This window comes from Oculina patagonica, chromosome 4, assembly GCF_052425735.1.
Source record: "Oculina patagonica isolate OP01 chromosome 4, crgOcupat, whole genome shotgun sequence".
Taxonomy (NCBI): domain Eukaryota; kingdom Metazoa; phylum Cnidaria; class Anthozoa; order Scleractinia; family Oculinidae; genus Oculina; species Oculina patagonica.
This window is the reverse complement of record NC_135761.1, coordinates 1,444,337-1,461,727: the sequence shown is the minus strand read 5'-3', so window position 1 is coordinate 1,461,727 and position 17,391 is coordinate 1,444,337. Positions and strand designations below refer to the sequence as shown.

The 17,391-nt window shown below is 37.1% G+C and overlaps 1 protein-coding gene and 1 pseudogene across 2 annotated transcripts; both read right to left on the bottom strand.

Annotated features, from left to right (window-relative positions):
* Positions 1 to 207: 207 nt before the first annotated feature.
* LOC144649089 (microfibril-associated glycoprotein 4-like) lies at positions 208 to 3,257 on the bottom strand. Its single transcript, XM_078508556.1, has 5 exons — positions 3,153 to 3,257; positions 2,289 to 2,545; positions 1,603 to 1,717; positions 1,103 to 1,486; positions 208 to 592 (listed from the first exon to the last, which is right to left on the bottom strand). Exons 1-5 carry the CDS (start codon positions 3,253 to 3,255, stop codon positions 345 to 347), a joined length of 1,107 nt encoding a protein of 368 aa, XP_078364682.1. The 5' UTR covers positions 3,256 to 3,257; the 3' UTR covers positions 208 to 344.
* A 1,121-nt stretch (positions 3,258 to 4,378) lies between these two features.
* LOC144649090 (microfibril-associated glycoprotein 4-like) lies at positions 4,379 to 17,207 on the bottom strand (annotated as a pseudogene). The gene is made up of 6 exons (XR_013569824.1): positions 17,105 to 17,207; positions 13,802 to 13,837; positions 10,446 to 10,666; positions 8,194 to 8,308; positions 6,204 to 6,587; positions 4,379 to 4,872 (listed from the first exon to the last, which is right to left on the bottom strand). The product of XR_013569824.1 is annotated as a microfibril-associated glycoprotein 4-like (transcript).
* Positions 17,208 to 17,391: the final 184 nt, after the last annotated feature.

Sequence of the window (17,391 nt, the reverse complement as noted above, 5' to 3'; positions counted from 1 at the left end):
TTACGTTTTTCTTAATTACATGAAAACTAACCGTACGAATTGCTTAAAACAACCAGAACATTAAATTGAACATCTCACACAAACTTTGCGCTACTTTACGTTTCTGGAGCTGCCTTGATTTGGATGAAATAATGTTTTAAAGTGAAGCACTACTTAAATTCTTCCATGATATGTTTGAACAACAATGCCCAGAATAAACCTTCTACTCATACTAACTCCATACAAAAAAGTCGATATTTCGAAGAGATCTTTGATTAGTGTTTATGTCCTGTAAACTTTGGTTTGAAGCTGCTTTTGGGTAAAATTGTTGCCAACCTTTAGAACAACAAAATACCGGCAACAGTTCAAAAATCGGCTGGTCTAATTTTCATCTCAGTCCTCTTCAGCGAGTAGAAATCTCCCTTCCAGTGTCTCCACGTCATCAAACCACCATTGGCTCCATAGATTCCATTCAGGTTGGAGTTGCGACACGCGTTGTACCACCAGGCTCCACTATACCATGTGGCACAGTTGTATGCATGGTTGTCATTATCCTCATCTTGAGTTGAAAACATTTGACCATTGTGACTTGTGAGGGAATCACCGGCAGTTCCTGAAATATTAAGGTAAGAAATGAGCACAAGAAAGATGTGACAATGAAAATAAGTTATCAAATTAGTTATTGTCATACTGATTGCGTTCGTGAAGCCATGATCACCATCAGTCCTGCAGAGTCGTGGACATCATTTATTTATTTTCTCTTGTAAGTATTCACGAGAACCGAAAAAGCATTTTTGAATGCGAATGGACTTCAGATAAATTTGCGAATCCAAATTCAAGAGAAAAAAGCTCTAATATTTGGTCAAATAGCGCCGCAAAACTCTCTTGAAGTATAACTATAACACTGGTCGAGCTTTAACGAACGTTTTGTCACCTTTCTGTGGCTCACTCCGTCCAATCTGATTGTTTTGAAGGTTGCTTTCAAAGTTCTTTGTTGGTGCTAGCTGTACTTGTGTTTCCAAAGTGCTGAGCGCTCTTGATGCAGTATAAGGTTTACTCATTTGGTCACCAAGGAGAACCTAGAGTCTAATGCTTTATTATAAGTAAACGGAAATTAAATCACCTGATGAGTAAGCACCGAGGATCAGCCTGTACTTCTCATTCTCACCCATAACGCTAAACGTGCTATACTCAGCATAACGAGTATTCCCTTCGAAGTCTTCCAAGTCAACTCGGAGCATGTTGTTATCACCTGAGGTCAGCCGGTGGATCTTGTTATTTCCGAGCCAAAACTCGCCACTCAGGTTGCCGAAGCCATGTTTGTAGTCGCTCCAGTACAGATAGAAATTTTCCGAACCATCCAGTCTCTTCTGGAATACTGTCCACCCCCCACCGGCTGTTGTTTGGTCACAAAACACATCAAAGGCAGGAAAATTGTCAGGTTGGATTGTGTACACACCATCTCTTCTTTCACCAGATTTGTAGATGTCAGCACAATTCTTAGCAACTGTGGGAGAAGAGAAAAATGCTGGACCAAATTTCGGTGTGGCAAAGCAGTTTGTGGCTGGAAGATTTTTGGATCTCCAGAAATCAAATATTTTATAAATTATCAATACACAATACCTTGACTGCAGTCCGTTCCAGTGAATCCAGCGCGACAGATACAACGAAAACCTTTACTGGTGAATCCAGCTTGACAGGTGCCATTATTCAAACATGGGCTGCTACTGCATGGATTCTGTTGAGAAAAAAAAATAACTCAAAAACGAGCTCGGTGACCCCCATTTTTTATTAGTGAACATCATTCAGCATGTCATAATAGAACTTTCTGGAAAGTTAAAAAATTCTACAGAGCAGTTTCAGAGCCACCTTAACTTTTTGAGAATTTTAGGTGGCCCTGAAACCGCTTCGTAGATCGAATTTTGTTTAAGTTTGCAGAAAGTTTTATCTTACATGTCAAAAATTAAAAAAAATGGGGGTCACCTAGCTCGTTAAGGGTGTTTGAACAGGTTAAACTGTTGCTATGGTAGCCAGTGACTGCAAGGAAATAACCACAACATTTTCACCAATCATTGGGCACTTATTTGATACCATTATTGTAGCATCAACTGATAAAGATTTGTAGTACTGACCCGTCGAAGCATAAGAGCTAGAAAGTGCTAAAAACCGATACCAGTCACGTTAAATGGTCATTTTTAGGTCCTTTGGCCCCAGTGAACGATGGAATGCCATTTATATTGCTTGAAATACCTCGACGGAAAAGCGAATCTTCTGGCCAACTGAAGGCTATCCTTATTCATTGCACATACCTTGATCGTTTGATAGGTGAAGGATGGCTTATCTACAAGGAAGATGGTAAATTGGTTTTCGCCCGTGGCGTTGTTCAACTCGCATTTGTGTTTTTTTCCCTCTAAAGGACCCAAATTGATGGACACACAATTGAGCTCCATATAACACAACAATCGACAGGTCCGTTCATTAGGCACCTCCTCACTCCTGATCACGTGATTCTTCATTGCCATGTTTGCAACTGGTTCCTTAAACCTGATGGTGCGACATTCGTCGTCTGTGAAAGGAACAAAGAAAAAAAATATTACAATAGTTTTCCGTGATAGATAAATCCCTTTGCTCCATACAAGATTTTCAAATTCACGTAAGGTATCTTCCGTGCGCTGTTAAAAAAAAGAAGTTATGTTGAAACAAAGAAAAAGATTATTACAGTAGATTTTAGTGATAGATAAACCCATTTGCTCCATACAAGCTTTTCAAATTCACGTAAGGTATCTTAATTCCGTGGGCTGTTAAAAAATAAATATAATTATCAAAAACATAGGCGATGCTGATTGTTTTAAGTGCTTTAATCTATTAAAGACAGTGAGAATTTTCGTATTCCAAATGATCGAACGTTATCAAGAGAATAACAAATGGTGGAAAGGCGTCTTGAAAAAAATTCATAAAGTTGGTTAAGCTTAAATAACCAAAAAAAATCACAAAAAATGTCAGGCAAAAATGTTTGTCAGAGTAACTCTTGCTATTTTACGTTTCACCAAAACGTATAACGCTGAGTGAATGCAAATTTTAGATGCGAGGCAGACTACAAAAAATAATAATTAAAATGAGAAAATAAGCGAAGAACTGAACTGAAACAAATTAACTAGGAGAAAAATACTTACCACAACAGGCACAGCATAACGGGAAAACAGAACCAAGTGAAATAGAAAGGATGTAAACGATAGTTGAAATTTTATGCTTGAACTGAATCTCCAAATAAGCCATTCTACTGGATGTGGCGTCAGTTAGAAAATATATTTTTTCATTTTTGTCAGAAAGAAGTCATGGAAACTACAGCAGGTGTTTTTGTATTAATGTTAGAGAATTTAATAATATATTGTTGCTTCAATACAAAGTATTGTTAACAATAACATTTGATATTTTAATTCAATACGTCTGTGCTAAGTATTTACCTCTCTCCGAGCGCTTCATAATAAAAATTGGCCATGTTAAAAACACGAGGTAGGTTGTCTTTGTTGGTTAATCGCCCGATTATTCCACATTTTTCGACGTTTTCTCAAACAATGAAAGTTTTCAATTTTCCCCACTGAGGCCAGCGCCTGTCTCATAGCTAAAATAATCGAATCAATGACAATCTTTTGATACGACTAACTGTGTGGTTAATTTCAAAATAAATATTGATGCGTTATTTAATCTAATAATCGCCAATAATTCATTGGTAACTCAGTTAATCATTTGTACGAAGTGTTTTCTATGAATAACTTGTTTTTCGATGTTTTTTCCAAATATTTCAACTCGAGAGAACTCAAAAAAGCAAACCATGGGAATAAATTTTTCATTTAATTTATTCCACATCATTCAAGTACTAAAAACTGGAACAATTTACATCACAAATTCGGTTAAATTGGCAGAAGTAGATAAATAGATTAATAAGTAACGTCACCATAGTATAAGAAAAATCTAACATTCTAATCAATCGGTCTGGTTTAAGCTAGTTATTTCCCTGAAGCATAAACTATCTTTTTAAAATTATAATTTAATAAACAATTAATATTCCCATTTCAGGCAGTTCGTTAGTTTTCCGTTCATTCCTCTTATCAATTACATTACGCATAATTAAACTCCTAACTCAGAAAAAATAGATCGGCGAGAAAGTGGTGTAATAGTCTACGCAATATGATTGTCCAGCAACTAAATAAAATAAGTAGTTCTTCATGTGACGTCACCAATCTTAGAAGCCAATGACCGTACACTCAGTAACATTTATTTACATGCAGATATTTACATAAATTAATATACTAACCTAAAAACCTTATTAAATTAACTCTCCTTAGGGAGGCTGACAACAGTTTCCAGCACTTTCCAGCTCATATACTTTGATAGAACAGTGCTACAAATATTTATCAGTTACTATTACAAAAATGGTATCAATTAAACAAATGCACAATCATTGGTTAACAAATTGTGGTTATTTAACAAATTTTCCAGTTGTACTGAAGTCTCGCATTTCCGTTGAAAGCGGCGTTTGGAGGAAATTGTTTGCAACTGATTATAGTGATTTGTTGACAAAGTAGAATTGCTGCCATTCGTTGGAATAACTAAACATAGCTGTTCAGAAATCCGCTGGTCTTATCTTCATCTCGGTCTTTTTTAGAGAGTAGTGATACCTCTTCCAGGTATACCAGTTGACACCATCAGCATACGAGTCGTGATTTCCGCCATGATACAAGGCATTCAGGTTGGATTGGTGACATTGGGCATACCACCATGCTCCGTGGTGCTCCTTGGCACAGCTGCCGCTAGATAAGCTATCATTATCCTGATCTTGGGTGGAAAATGGTTGACCGTTGTGCTTGCTTGAAAGAGAGTCCCCAGCAGTTCCTGTGACATTGATTCAAAAGATGCGTTAATGCTATGTACAAGCAGATAAAGAAAAAGAAACAATTAGAGAGAATGGCAGACTTTCTGAGCTTTCATGACAATCTACTCCGATCCAGGAAAACTTATTAGTGAGCTCACTATTATAATTTCTTCAATTTAACTAACAATGATAATTTACCTAAGCGATACAATTAAATAGGGATAACAGGTCACTACTAAGTAAACCACCATAGCCACCCATTGTGTCGGTTACTTACACAAACATAACTATTAGGACTTTTTTCTTTACCATCTAGTCAGTAAACCCTCTAGTCAGTCAGTCTTACGGATGGTTTTCTGCACTTTCGACCTTCGTCTGCTTAGTCTGCTTAGTCTGTTTGTTCAGACCTTTCACGTGCTTATGCACATGTCAGGCTGTTCACTCGGCAGTTCATTCGGATCGTTGTTTTTGCAGTCTCCATCCGTTACTTACATAAACAGTAAAAGCCGAAATATTAAAACCTACTGAGTTCCGAAACTTTTTGGTTTTAATATCCCAAATGGCATCTCACAGCGTTGGAACTATTCCTTCGCTTCAAATAATCAAAAACAAATTTGTTATTCGTCTGTGTTCACTACAGAAACAACAACAAAACTTTATTTCCCCTCTGGTCTTCAATGTAGATATATTTACAAGTACAAAATAAGTAATTAATAAAGATAAAGAAAGGGGCATGGCTACCTGAAATAAGGAAGCCAGATTAACAAATATAATACAAGTTAAGGTAGGTACACACACACAACACAGAACACACAGTGAGCAACCCCAAGCTGAACATGTCTATTATACATTTTTACACTCATTCTCACACAAAACCAATTTATCAAATTACAAAAAACACCATGACGGTTGTGTGGAAGTCTGATATTATTAGCATAGGATTTCAGGATCTTATTTCTCCGTTTACTCCTTAGTTTTACTTTCAATATTGAGAGAGACATACCAAGCACACTGTCTCATCAAAACAACTCAAAGTTCGTCAAAAATACTCCGCTACAATTATTATTTTTACTCGCTTCTCGATCAGTGTTTGGAAATCATGTGATAAAACACTCTCTCTCGGCCATTGGTATATATGATTTCTGTCTGTTTCTATATTATTTACGTGTCAATGTTTTTAGCTATACAGCTAGTGAGGGACACAGACTATAAATTCTAAGATAAAAAAAAATCATGTAATGAAAAAATGAATTTTTTTCAACGTATTTGGCCTAAGGAACTCTGATTTCAATAGAACTACCAGTGAGCAACGGAAAAAGATCGATGTTCTTCTCAAAAAAAAAATAATAACCTGAGTATGAGCCGAGGATCAGCTTGTACTTGTCATCCTCACTCATCATGACACCAAAAGTGCTATACTCGGCATAACGAGTATTCCCTTCGAAGTCTTCCAAGTCAACACGGAGCATGTTGGTTTCATCTGAGGTCAGCCGGTTAATCTTGTCATTTCCGAGCCAAAACTCGCCACTCAGATTGCCGAATCCATGTTTGTAGTTGTTCCAATAGAGGTAAAAATCTACCGACCCGTCCAGTCTCTTCTGGAACACTGTCCACCCCCCACCGGCTGTTGTTTGGTCACAAAATACATCAAAGGCAGGCAAATTGTCAGGTTGGATTGTGTACACACCATCTCTTCTTTTACCAGATTTGTAGATGTCAGCACAATTCTTGGGACCTGTGGGAAAAAAGAAAAATAGGGCCCCAATGGGTCCATGTGTTTTGCTGCTAGAGCAAAGTCTTAGGGAACATGTTGATGAAAGACAAGTGAGTCGAGATTGAAATCCATCGTCTTTTATTGTCTGTCACTTGTGTGCAGGTTAAATTGTAGTCACTTTGTGTTAATTCAATCCTGATAATTTTACTGATCAAAATTCAGAAATTATAAATAATCGCACGCGCACCGGCGTACAACAACAGAAAGACGGCGTTGAACGTAACGCAAAGTTCATTTTGAAAGCGAAAGTTTACAAATAATTATTATCATTCGTCAGTCATCCCTTCACGCATGAACACTCGTCGAATTTCAGTGTCTTCACAACAAGATCGGAAGATCGATAAGGACCAATTTTTGATTCTGCGAAAGTTCGTTTTCTTAAAGTTTTAGAAATTTGTGAAGTTGGAGGATTCACTGAGGACTGCGTAGCCGAAGATGCAGTGGCTCGCTGGACATCAAATTCTATTTTTCACGGCGTTTAATTAATCTTCACAAAATAAACATGTGGCGCCAGCGCGTCTGGCAGTCAAAAATTCATTTTTCAAAAAACTTTCCCTTTCCAGCTATTTTAGCGGGGCTTATACTATAGTACCTACCTGTCAGTCGTAGAAAAGCTGAAATTTAAGGATGAACTGTTTATTAAATGAAGACCGTATTATTTTTTAATAACTAGTAAACAAACTGGTCGCCACGCATTTAAACACGAACTGACGAATGTTGCATCTGATGCAGTGAATCTGGTGAATGAGAACTTCCTTTAATATTTCTTTGTTTTCGACGGTGTGAACCACTGAATAAGTTTCTTTCCCATTGTGATGTTACTAGTATTAATTCGTTTCTAGCTGTCTTTTATATAGCTCGAATACAGCTACAATTAGCGGTGCAGCCTACCAGCATGGTATATTCCTTTCCAGCTGTCTTTGCGTGACAAGTTACACGTTCATACATTTTATTTTAAAATATGAAGTTCAGAGTTAATACAGTACTAGTATGCTGTAGACAGTGTAGACAACGTGAGGGTAAGTTTATTTTCAAAGCGAAAGTTTACAAACTGTGCACTAACCGGTCCTTTGGAGAAAATATTTATGACCTTCGGCGAGGTTCCAAGTCTTCGCTCTTTTCGTAAATGATGAAAACTGCAGAATAATTTTCTCATAAAACTGGAGTGGTCGCGCCACAGTTTGTTTTCTTTCCCAATGCGATATACTTTTAAATCGGTTTTCTGTTTTCCAACGTGTCCAACGTGGTTTGCGTTCGAATACTTTGGCCCGTAACTTCGAATGCGATCAGCGCTACGGTTCATTGGTTTCGATTTTGTTTGTTCATGGATTTGATTGACATCGGTAGTTCAGAATTCTCCTCTGTTACGGCACTTACACCTTACACCTTACGGTCCTTACGGCACAAACTTCAGCTCTCAATGTGTTTTGCTTGCAGCCCTTGCGGCTGCAGCAAAACACAAAAATGCTGGACCAAATTTCGGTGTGGCAAAGCAGTTTGTGGCTGGAAGATTTTTTTGGATCTCCACTGGAAATCAAATATTTTATAAATTATCAATTCACGATACCTTGACTGCAGTCCGCTCCAGTGAATCCAGCGGTACAGATACAACGAAAACCTTTGCTGGTGAATCCAGCTTGACAGGTGCCATTATTCAAACATGGGCTGCTACTGCAAGGATTCTGCTGAGAAAAAAAATAACTCAAAAACGAGCTCGGTGACCCCCATTTATTATTAGTGAACATCAATCAGCATGTCATGATAGAACTTTCTGGAAAGTTAAAAAATTCTACAGAGCAGTTTCAGAGCCACCTTAACTTTTTGAGAATTTTAGGTGGCTCTGAAACCGCTTCGTAGATCGAATTTTGTTTAAGTTTGCAGAAAGTTTCGCGCTTTAAATGTGTCTTTCTGAAATGGGCAATACCGCTGGAAATTGTGGTCTTAAGGCTTCATTTATTCCTTTGGGTATAAGTTTCGGTAGCTGCCGAAACTGTGTCGCACAACTTCGGTTTTATTCGTTTCTAAAAAGGTGAGATATTTTGGAGGAAGCCGCCCGAGTGACTTCAAAAGACTGGAACAATAGCGCAATTAACCTACCTTGAGCGAATGGAGTTGTGAACGTATCCTTTTGTCGTTAAGTTGTGATTGAACTTCCGATAACCACAACAGACATTTTGCAGATTTAAGTCTCTATTTTTCGCTTTTATATTTATTAAAAAATTAAGAGCTTGTTGAGAGCTTTAAAAAGAGATCTTGAACGAGCTATTTTGATCGTTGTAGGCGATTTTAGTTTTGTTTTCGCCGAGCGCGTAGCGGCGGGCTCGATTTACAGAGTTAATTATGCGTATCCAAATACTGACACATGTTGATAGCTCCCAAATCGCTTTTCATAGATTTAAACTCTTCCTTCTGTTGCTGGTATTTAATTCAAAGCGGTTTTAGTGCAAATAAAACAGATTTCAATCGAGGACAATTCTCTTTAGTCTATCTAAGCTGAGTGATCACTTTGTTTTTAAAGTTTAGCGTTTTCGTCTATCCCGTGTCGTCTATAAAGTATATGTATCCCGCAGAATAAAAAACAAACAATGGATTTGATTTTTTATTTTTCCGCGCAAAAATGCGGGTGAAACATTGATTTATAGTTTTGTGAACACAGAAAACTCTTTAAGCGTTTAATTTTACTAGCCTTCGGTGAGAAGTGTGTAATGTGAAACCATGCTACATGCGCGCCAAGTTTTAATATTTTTCGCCGACAATTTACTAAATATTATAATCTTCGCTAAACTATATTGTGTGTCACGCCAAACTTTTGTTTTACGTTAAACAATTATTTAGTAATTGAAACGAAACGCATTTGTAAAGTTTCGATTCGACTGAGTCGCTTAAATAAACGTGCTGTCTTGCATAATGTAACTCGTCTAAATGTCACCATAGTCACGCAAAAACCACGGCCGATCGAATGAAATATCCCAAACAACAAAGGCAAGTGTACAGTGATTTAAGGGTCCTGTTTTATTTGTATGTGGTATTCCTTTTTACACAATGCCTTGCTTTGTTTGCATCGAAAATATTTTCATTCGGTAAAGAGAAAAAGAGAGCTTGCTTTGTTTATCTTTGCGCGCGTCCATTCGCTCAAAAACTTTTGCAGTTTTTAAGTGAATGAATTACATTTCCACGCAATGAAAGTAAATAGTGATAGAAAATAAAGCCAGTCAAGCAGATTTTCAGGAGATATTTTTCAATATGTTAACAAAAGAAGTGCTTCTCACCTACATCAAAGATGTTGCGCTTTTCACGATCTTCGGAAGCTTGCCGGCTTGTCGGCAAATACATCGGAATGAATAGGCAATGAGTTTAAACAATAGCTTGAATATATGAAATTTGAGGTACACATTCAAAGCGCTGTGAAGTTGTAATGTTACATGTCAAAAATTAAAAAATGGGGGTCACCAAGCTCGTTTTTGAGTAATAAGCACTTAAAGACAAAATTAAGGGTGTTTCAACAGGTTAAACTGTTTCTATATGGTAGCCAGTGACTTATAAAAAACAACCACAACATATTCAACAAACACTGGGCACTTATTTGATACCATTATTAGTTATTATTGTAGCATCAACTGATAAAGATTTGTAGTACTGACCCGTCGAAACATAAGAGCTAGAAAGTGTTAAAAAACCGGTACCAGCCACGTAAAATGGTCACTTTTAGGGCCTTTGGTCCCAGTGAACGATGGAATGCCATTTGTATTGCTCGAAATACTTTGACGGAAAAGCGAATCTTTTGGCCAACTGATGGCTTTCCTTATTCATTGCACATACCTGGATCGCTCGATAGGTGAAGGACGGCTTATCTACAAGGAAGATGGTAAATTGGTTTTCATCCGTGGCGTTGTTCAACTCGCATTTGTGTTTTCCTCCCTCTAAAGGACCCAAATTGATGGACACACAATTGGGCTCCATATAACACAACAATCGACAGTTCCGTTCATTAGGCACCTGCTCACTCCTGATCACGTGATTCTTCATTGCCATGTTTGCAACTCGTTCCTTTAGTCCAGTCAATATAAGCCATTTCGTTGTCTAACCCAAAACAAATTGCAACAAAAATAAAACATGCCTTATTCGACTTTGCATATAGTGAAGAATAACATACTAAAAGTCACCGTGAATCGGAGTATTGGAACCTCGTCTTTTTTTGCGATATTTGAACAACAATGAAAGATGAGAAATTTAATTTATGCATAACTAATGTGATTTTTACAAGTAACATTGAAGAGTCCTTATCGACAGAAATAATCAAGCTAGCAAAACTAAACAACGACAAGCCAACAAATCAGTTTACAACAAATGTAGCAGTTATTACTTATCTTATTTATTGCGTGAAATGACATTACTATTCTGCCCTTTTTGGTACCTTAGAGAACGTACTACCAGCGGCCGGATTCTGGCATAGATGCAAGTATAGTAACAACGTTCGCTAATCGGATATTTCATTAAAAAAGCTGAGTTTTCTTCAAAAATTAAAGATACTGAAAACTGATAAAGAATAATTATACCTTTTTGATGAAAGAATAAACGCTGTTCAAAGAAGTTACCGTCTGATAACTAGAATTACGGCAAACAATTATGGCGGGAGTCTTGGATGAAACCTCATAATCTGTCAGAAAACGTAATGCGTGAATTTGCTCTCCCAAAACCCTTTCTGCTTATTGAAAGGTGCCTATAATTCCAAAAATCAACACTGATTGATCTTTGCAAAATTCCCCCGAGTCAACCCCGGCATAACTATGGGAACGCCTCCATCTCTGTACTTAATTCTTTTACAAAAGGATGAACAAATTCTTTCAGGAGTAGCAGAATGATTTTGGACAAAAGAAAAAGGGTTAAATCATTTGGAAAAAGTTTGGTAACAACCTGCAAATGACTTGATAAACATGAATTCAAACTTTGAATTCAAACAACAACAACAACAATAACTTTATTCACCCTAAATATTGGTATTAATATGGTATTAATAAATAATTAAGGGTCTGGTGGCCTGAAATAACTGTAGAGTTTAAAAGGGCAGGCAGCCAGTGACAAGTATGGTATCACTCTATCCACTCAATATTAGCATTTGTATACAGCCACGTCAAATGCTATACAGTTTTGTACGCCAATCGTCACATTTGTTTAACCACTGTGGTGGAAAGCATTAACTCATCAACAGACACGCCTTTTTCTCGCTGTTTTAAAATCCTTTTAAAAAAATAAAAAATAAAACAAATATTTTAACAGGATTAACCCATCGGTACTTTGGAGTACTGTTATCTTAGGGGTCCTGTAAGATATTAAAATTTAAAAAAAAGACTTACAAAGTTTAAAAAATGTTTAGAAATGTTAAAAAGACAACGGTTAAAAACAAATAAAAACTTATGAATAAAAATTACAAATAAAAATGTTTTATAACTTTTTGTTTAAAAAGAAGTCTAGAGTTCAATTTTTTCATGTCCGACGGTAAACAATTAAAAACTGACTCTCCTAAACACGAAAAACTCCGACGGCCAAACTCTAGCTTTATTCTCGGCAGGACATAAGCCATACCTTACTCATGCCATGTGCAACTAGGACACTGTATGTATGACGTTATTTCGAGTCGTTTCTTTACATATTTTTTAAAAAATATGGCTCTGCCACTGTATTTTTGGATGGTTATCGAAGAAGACCAGCCACCAAATATGACTTACGATAAAAGGGTCAGATGTGGGATAAGCGATGCATGATGTTAGATTCACTCGGGAAAGAGTGTATGTCATAAAGAAAGATTTCCTTTCCAAAATGTGAAACAAGATAAGATTCGTCGCGCTACTACCTCTGCATTTAAATCTGTGACGCCATCATTACGTCACACATGAAAACATTTGTGTTACTATATTGGTAATGAATCAATCAGTTGTTATATCAATTTTGGTTTAGCTGTCTTTATTATTCGTGGAATTACAGACTCTAGAACTTTTACTTGGTTCCGCCATATTACATACCAGCCAATTTGGGAATTTCGCCAATGGTTTGAAAGTCATAAAAAATACAAGGTTCCAATGCTTAGATTTACGGTGACTTTCAGCAGCGTATTCTACACCAAATTTGAAGTCAAGAACAGCATGTTTAATTTTTGTTGCAATTTGTTTTGGCGTACAAAACTGTATAGCATTTGACGTGGCTGTATACAAATGCTAATGTAGAGTGGATATAGAGTGATACAAAACTCTAAATTCATGTTTATAAATAATTTGAAGTCATTTGCAGGTTGTTACCAAACTTTTTCCAAATGTTTTACCCCTTTTTCTTTTGTCCAAAATCATTCTGCTACTCCTGAAAGAGTTTCTTCATCCTTTTGTAAAAGAATTAAGTGCAGAGATGGAGGCGTGCCCATAGTTACGCCGGGCCGGTTGTGTCCCCGGCGTCTGTGACGGCTCAGTCACTCGGGGGAATTTTGCAAAGATCAATCAGTGTTGATTTTTGGAATTATAGGCACCTTCCAATAAGCAGAAAGGGTTTTGGGGAGCAAATTCACGCATTACGTTTTCTGACAGATTATGTTTAGGGTTTCATCCAAGACTCCCGCCATAACTTGTTTGCCGCAATTCTAGTTATCAGACGGTAACTTTTTTGAACAGCGTTTATTCTTTCGTCAAAAAGGTACATTTGTATAAATATACTTTATCAGTTTTCAGTATCTTTAATTTTTGAAGAAAACTCAGCTTTTTTAATGAAATATCCGATTAGCGAACGTTGTTACTATACTTGCATCTATGCCAGAATCCGGCCGCTGGTAGTACGTTCTCTAAGGTACCAAAAAGGGCAGAATAGTAATGTCATTTCACGCAATAAATAGGATAAGTAATAACTGCTACATTTGTTGTAAACTGATTTGTTGGCTTGTCGTTGTTTAGTTTTGCTAGCTTGATTATTTCTGTCGATAAGGACCCTTCAATGTTACTTGTAAAAATCACATTAGTTATGCATAAATTCAATTTCTCATCTTTCATTGTAGTTCAAATATCGCAAAAAAAGACGAGGTTCCAATACTCCGATTCACGGTGACTTTTAGTATGTTATTCCTCAATATATGCAAAGTCGAATAAGGCATGTTTTATTTTTGTTGCAATTTGTTTTGGGTGTAATACTAAGTTGACTGGACTACTTGAACATGATGGTGCGACATTCGTCGTCTGTGAAAGAAACAAAGAAAAAGATTATTACAGTAGATTTTCGTGATAGATAAACCCATTTGCTCCATACAAGCCCCCCCAGCAGTAAATTCACCGTTACCCATTTATACACCTGGGTGGAGAGAGGCACTGTGAAAGTAATGTGTCTTGCCATAGTTAGTAGAGGTGTCTACTAACTATGGTCTTGCCCAAGAACACAACGCAGCGCCCCGGCCAGGCCTCGAACCCGGGCCGTTCGACTCGGAGTCGAGCGCGCTAACCATTAGGCCACCGCGCCTCCCACAATCCGTGGGCTGTTAACAAAAAATAAATTATAAAAAACATAAGCAGGCTGATTTTTTTAAGTGCATAAATCTTTTTAAAGAGAGTTATCAAGAGAATAACAAATGGTGGAAAGGCGTCTTGAAAAAATTTAAACAAGTTGGTTAAGCTTGAATAACCAAACTAAATCACAAATCAAAGGCTCCTTGGAGCAACCTCATGGTAATGGAGCGTGCGCAGTCGGTTCATAATCTGGCAGGCGTTTGAAGTCGTTTTTTTTTTTTTTCCGGCAAATTGTTCCAGACTCACTCCGCCCAGCTGGCTCCTTTGTCAGGTTCACGTAATATTTGATGTTTATTAGAGATCACTCGTTTAACCTAAACACTCTGCGTTCTGTTTAGAGCAAAAGTGTGTCATTCGAGTGTTTTACCAGAAGAGAGGACTGAATAATCAGATAGCGAAACCCAAAGACCGCTTTGATATGCCCAAACTATTTAAAACTATCACTACGACCCATGCCACGCGATCGCAGCTGAGTGGCCTGCAGCTATAAATAAGCATTTTAAAATAATTACGAATATTTTGTGGTCTGTTTGTGTGAAATATGTATTTTTGTGTTAGTCAGGCGTTTGGCTCGGAGCGAGTACAAGTGGTACAATTTACCCGGAACGTGTTGAATATTGCAAAACAGCGACTTTTTCGCGGATATTCCATTTTTTTAGTTTATTTTGGGAATTGAAACGTAAATTGCAAGCTCAGCAAGAATGTGTTAAGGCACGGAATATTCGTCATCGCGTCAGGGGAATTACCTGCGCAGTTAGGTATGCTCTATTTATACAGTGGAACCCCGATATAACGATCCTCGATATAACGATATTCCCGATATAACGATGAATATTCTATGTCCCGGCAAAAGTTACCGTAAAATGTATGGGACGGAACCCCGATATAACGATCGTCGATATAACGATATTCGCGGTATAATTACGATGAATAATCAATGTCCCAGCAAAAGTTACAGTAAAATGTATGGGACGGAACCCCGACATAACGATCTTCGATATAAGGATATTTCCGATATAACGATGAGAATTTGGCGGACCGAATGTAAAATCCTCCCGATATAACGATATTATCAGTACACTGTCACATTTTATTTGCAAAACATCGAATTTAATCCAATAACATTACGGTAATCGAGTCATCTGTAACGTTTCTAAAAACAGCTTTGTACGATGATATACGAATATAGGCATATTTTTATCCCCTAAAAATTTTTAATCTGTTCGGATTTCCTAGCTGAAAGTCTAGTGATCCGAAAGTTATAGGGATCAAAACTTACCTTTTCAAAAAAATTCCAGCCAGAGAAGGGCTCCCGAAAATTCTAGGTGACCTTTTTAGAGTAAAAATCCGTTAAAAATAATCAATTATACCATTTTTTAGATATTCGAAAATCCTAGGAAAGGCAGGCAAGCAAAATAATTTACAATGAATGTTCCGAAAATTCTAGATCTCAAATCGTCTTCCGAACAGATATTTTTAACGAAATATTCCGTTGGGTGCCCCTGCTTTATCCAGCTAGACATGTTGTTTAAAGCAAAAGATGACGTGGTGAAGGAAATTCATGTCACGCACACTCCGTGACTGACACAAACATGACTTGTGTGTTTCTGAAGTGACTGCCTTTGTAAAGATTTTTTAGTGTTAGTTTGTTGGAAGGTGTTTTTAGCAGCATGAATTACAGCCAATCTACTTATTCTGTAAGATGTAAATAGGTAGCGCTGTTGTCTCTAGTTGAGCCGAAACTTGATAGTTTTTTTTTCCTTTTAAACTCCAATTTCACTCCTTGACTGGTCCGTGATAGACACTACGGACATTGTGTAGTGTCAATTAATTCATATTTCATTCCATTGAAAATAAACATTTCTTCAAGTTTTGTGTGATTAAAGTGTAATTTAATATTTTCTTATTAAATTAAAGGGCATTTTTACACTGTAATGACATCGTACCTGTCATTTTACTTTAATTTATTTTCTGTATCTACATCCATACTTAAATCAATAACAGGCCAAAAATCTACTCCGCAAAGAGACGAACAGCAGCACGTCTTAGCACGAAAAAATATCCTTTGTCATTTGCGTGTATAACAGCACTTCTCAGCACTTCAATACGAAAAACATGTCCTTTGTCATGTGCGCGTGTATAACAGCACTTCTCGGCACTTCAATACGAAAAGCATGTGCTTTGTCGTGTCACATTTACTGAACAGCTTCCGAACGATTGGTGAAACCTTAAAGTGCATTTATATATCCTGCTTGTTTTTTACAAAAATACAACAGAGGAAGGAACGCTTAGTACCTTTTCTCCAGGATGGTAAAGTTGCATTCTTCCTGCGCCTGATCGATTCTCCGTTGTCCAAATGAACTGATCTTTCTGATCAAAGAGGTTCAACAACCTTTGCTTTGAAGCCCATTTCTTTCCACTTGAGTATTTTCCGGAACATTTTCTCTTCGTTTGTAAGGTCTGCAAAGGTGTATTTAGATCGAGGATGAAGCGAAAGGAACGAAAAACCACCTTTGAGAATTTCGGCCCGACATGCCATTTTGAATGTTCATCTCTGCACTCAAGCAACCATTTGGCCTCTATCCCACCCCCCAGATATATGAACAGAACACAAGGGCGGGGAGGCAGGGGAAAACCGGACCTTTCTGTCAGCACGTTTACCGTTTAATGCATGAATTAATTGCGGTTTTATATCGGAATGGAGTGAGTGAGTGAGCCCATGAGTGAAATAAATCGTCATTTTTAATACCTCATTACCATGAGGTAAAAATGTCAGGCAAAAATGTTTGTCAGAGTAACTTTTGCTATTTTACGTTTTACCAAAACGTATAACGCTAAGTAAATGCAAACTTTAGATGCGAGGCAGACTGCAAAAAATAATAATTTAAATGAGAAAGTACACGAAGAACTGAACTAAAAAATAACTTGGCGAAAAATACTTACCACAACAGCCAAAACATAACGGGTAAATGGATCCAAGTGAAATACAGAGGATGTAAACGATAGTTGAAATTGTATGCTTGAACTGAATCTCCAAATAAACCATTCCTGTGCGGATGGCCACACCAGTAAATAATTTTCACTTTTGTCAGGAAGAGAACATGTAAACTACAGCAGGTGCTTCTGTGTCAAAGAATGTCAAGATGAAATATTGTTGTTGTAATACCCAGTGTTGTTAATAAAAACATTTTTTGTTTAAATTTAATTCAATACATCTATGCTAATTATTT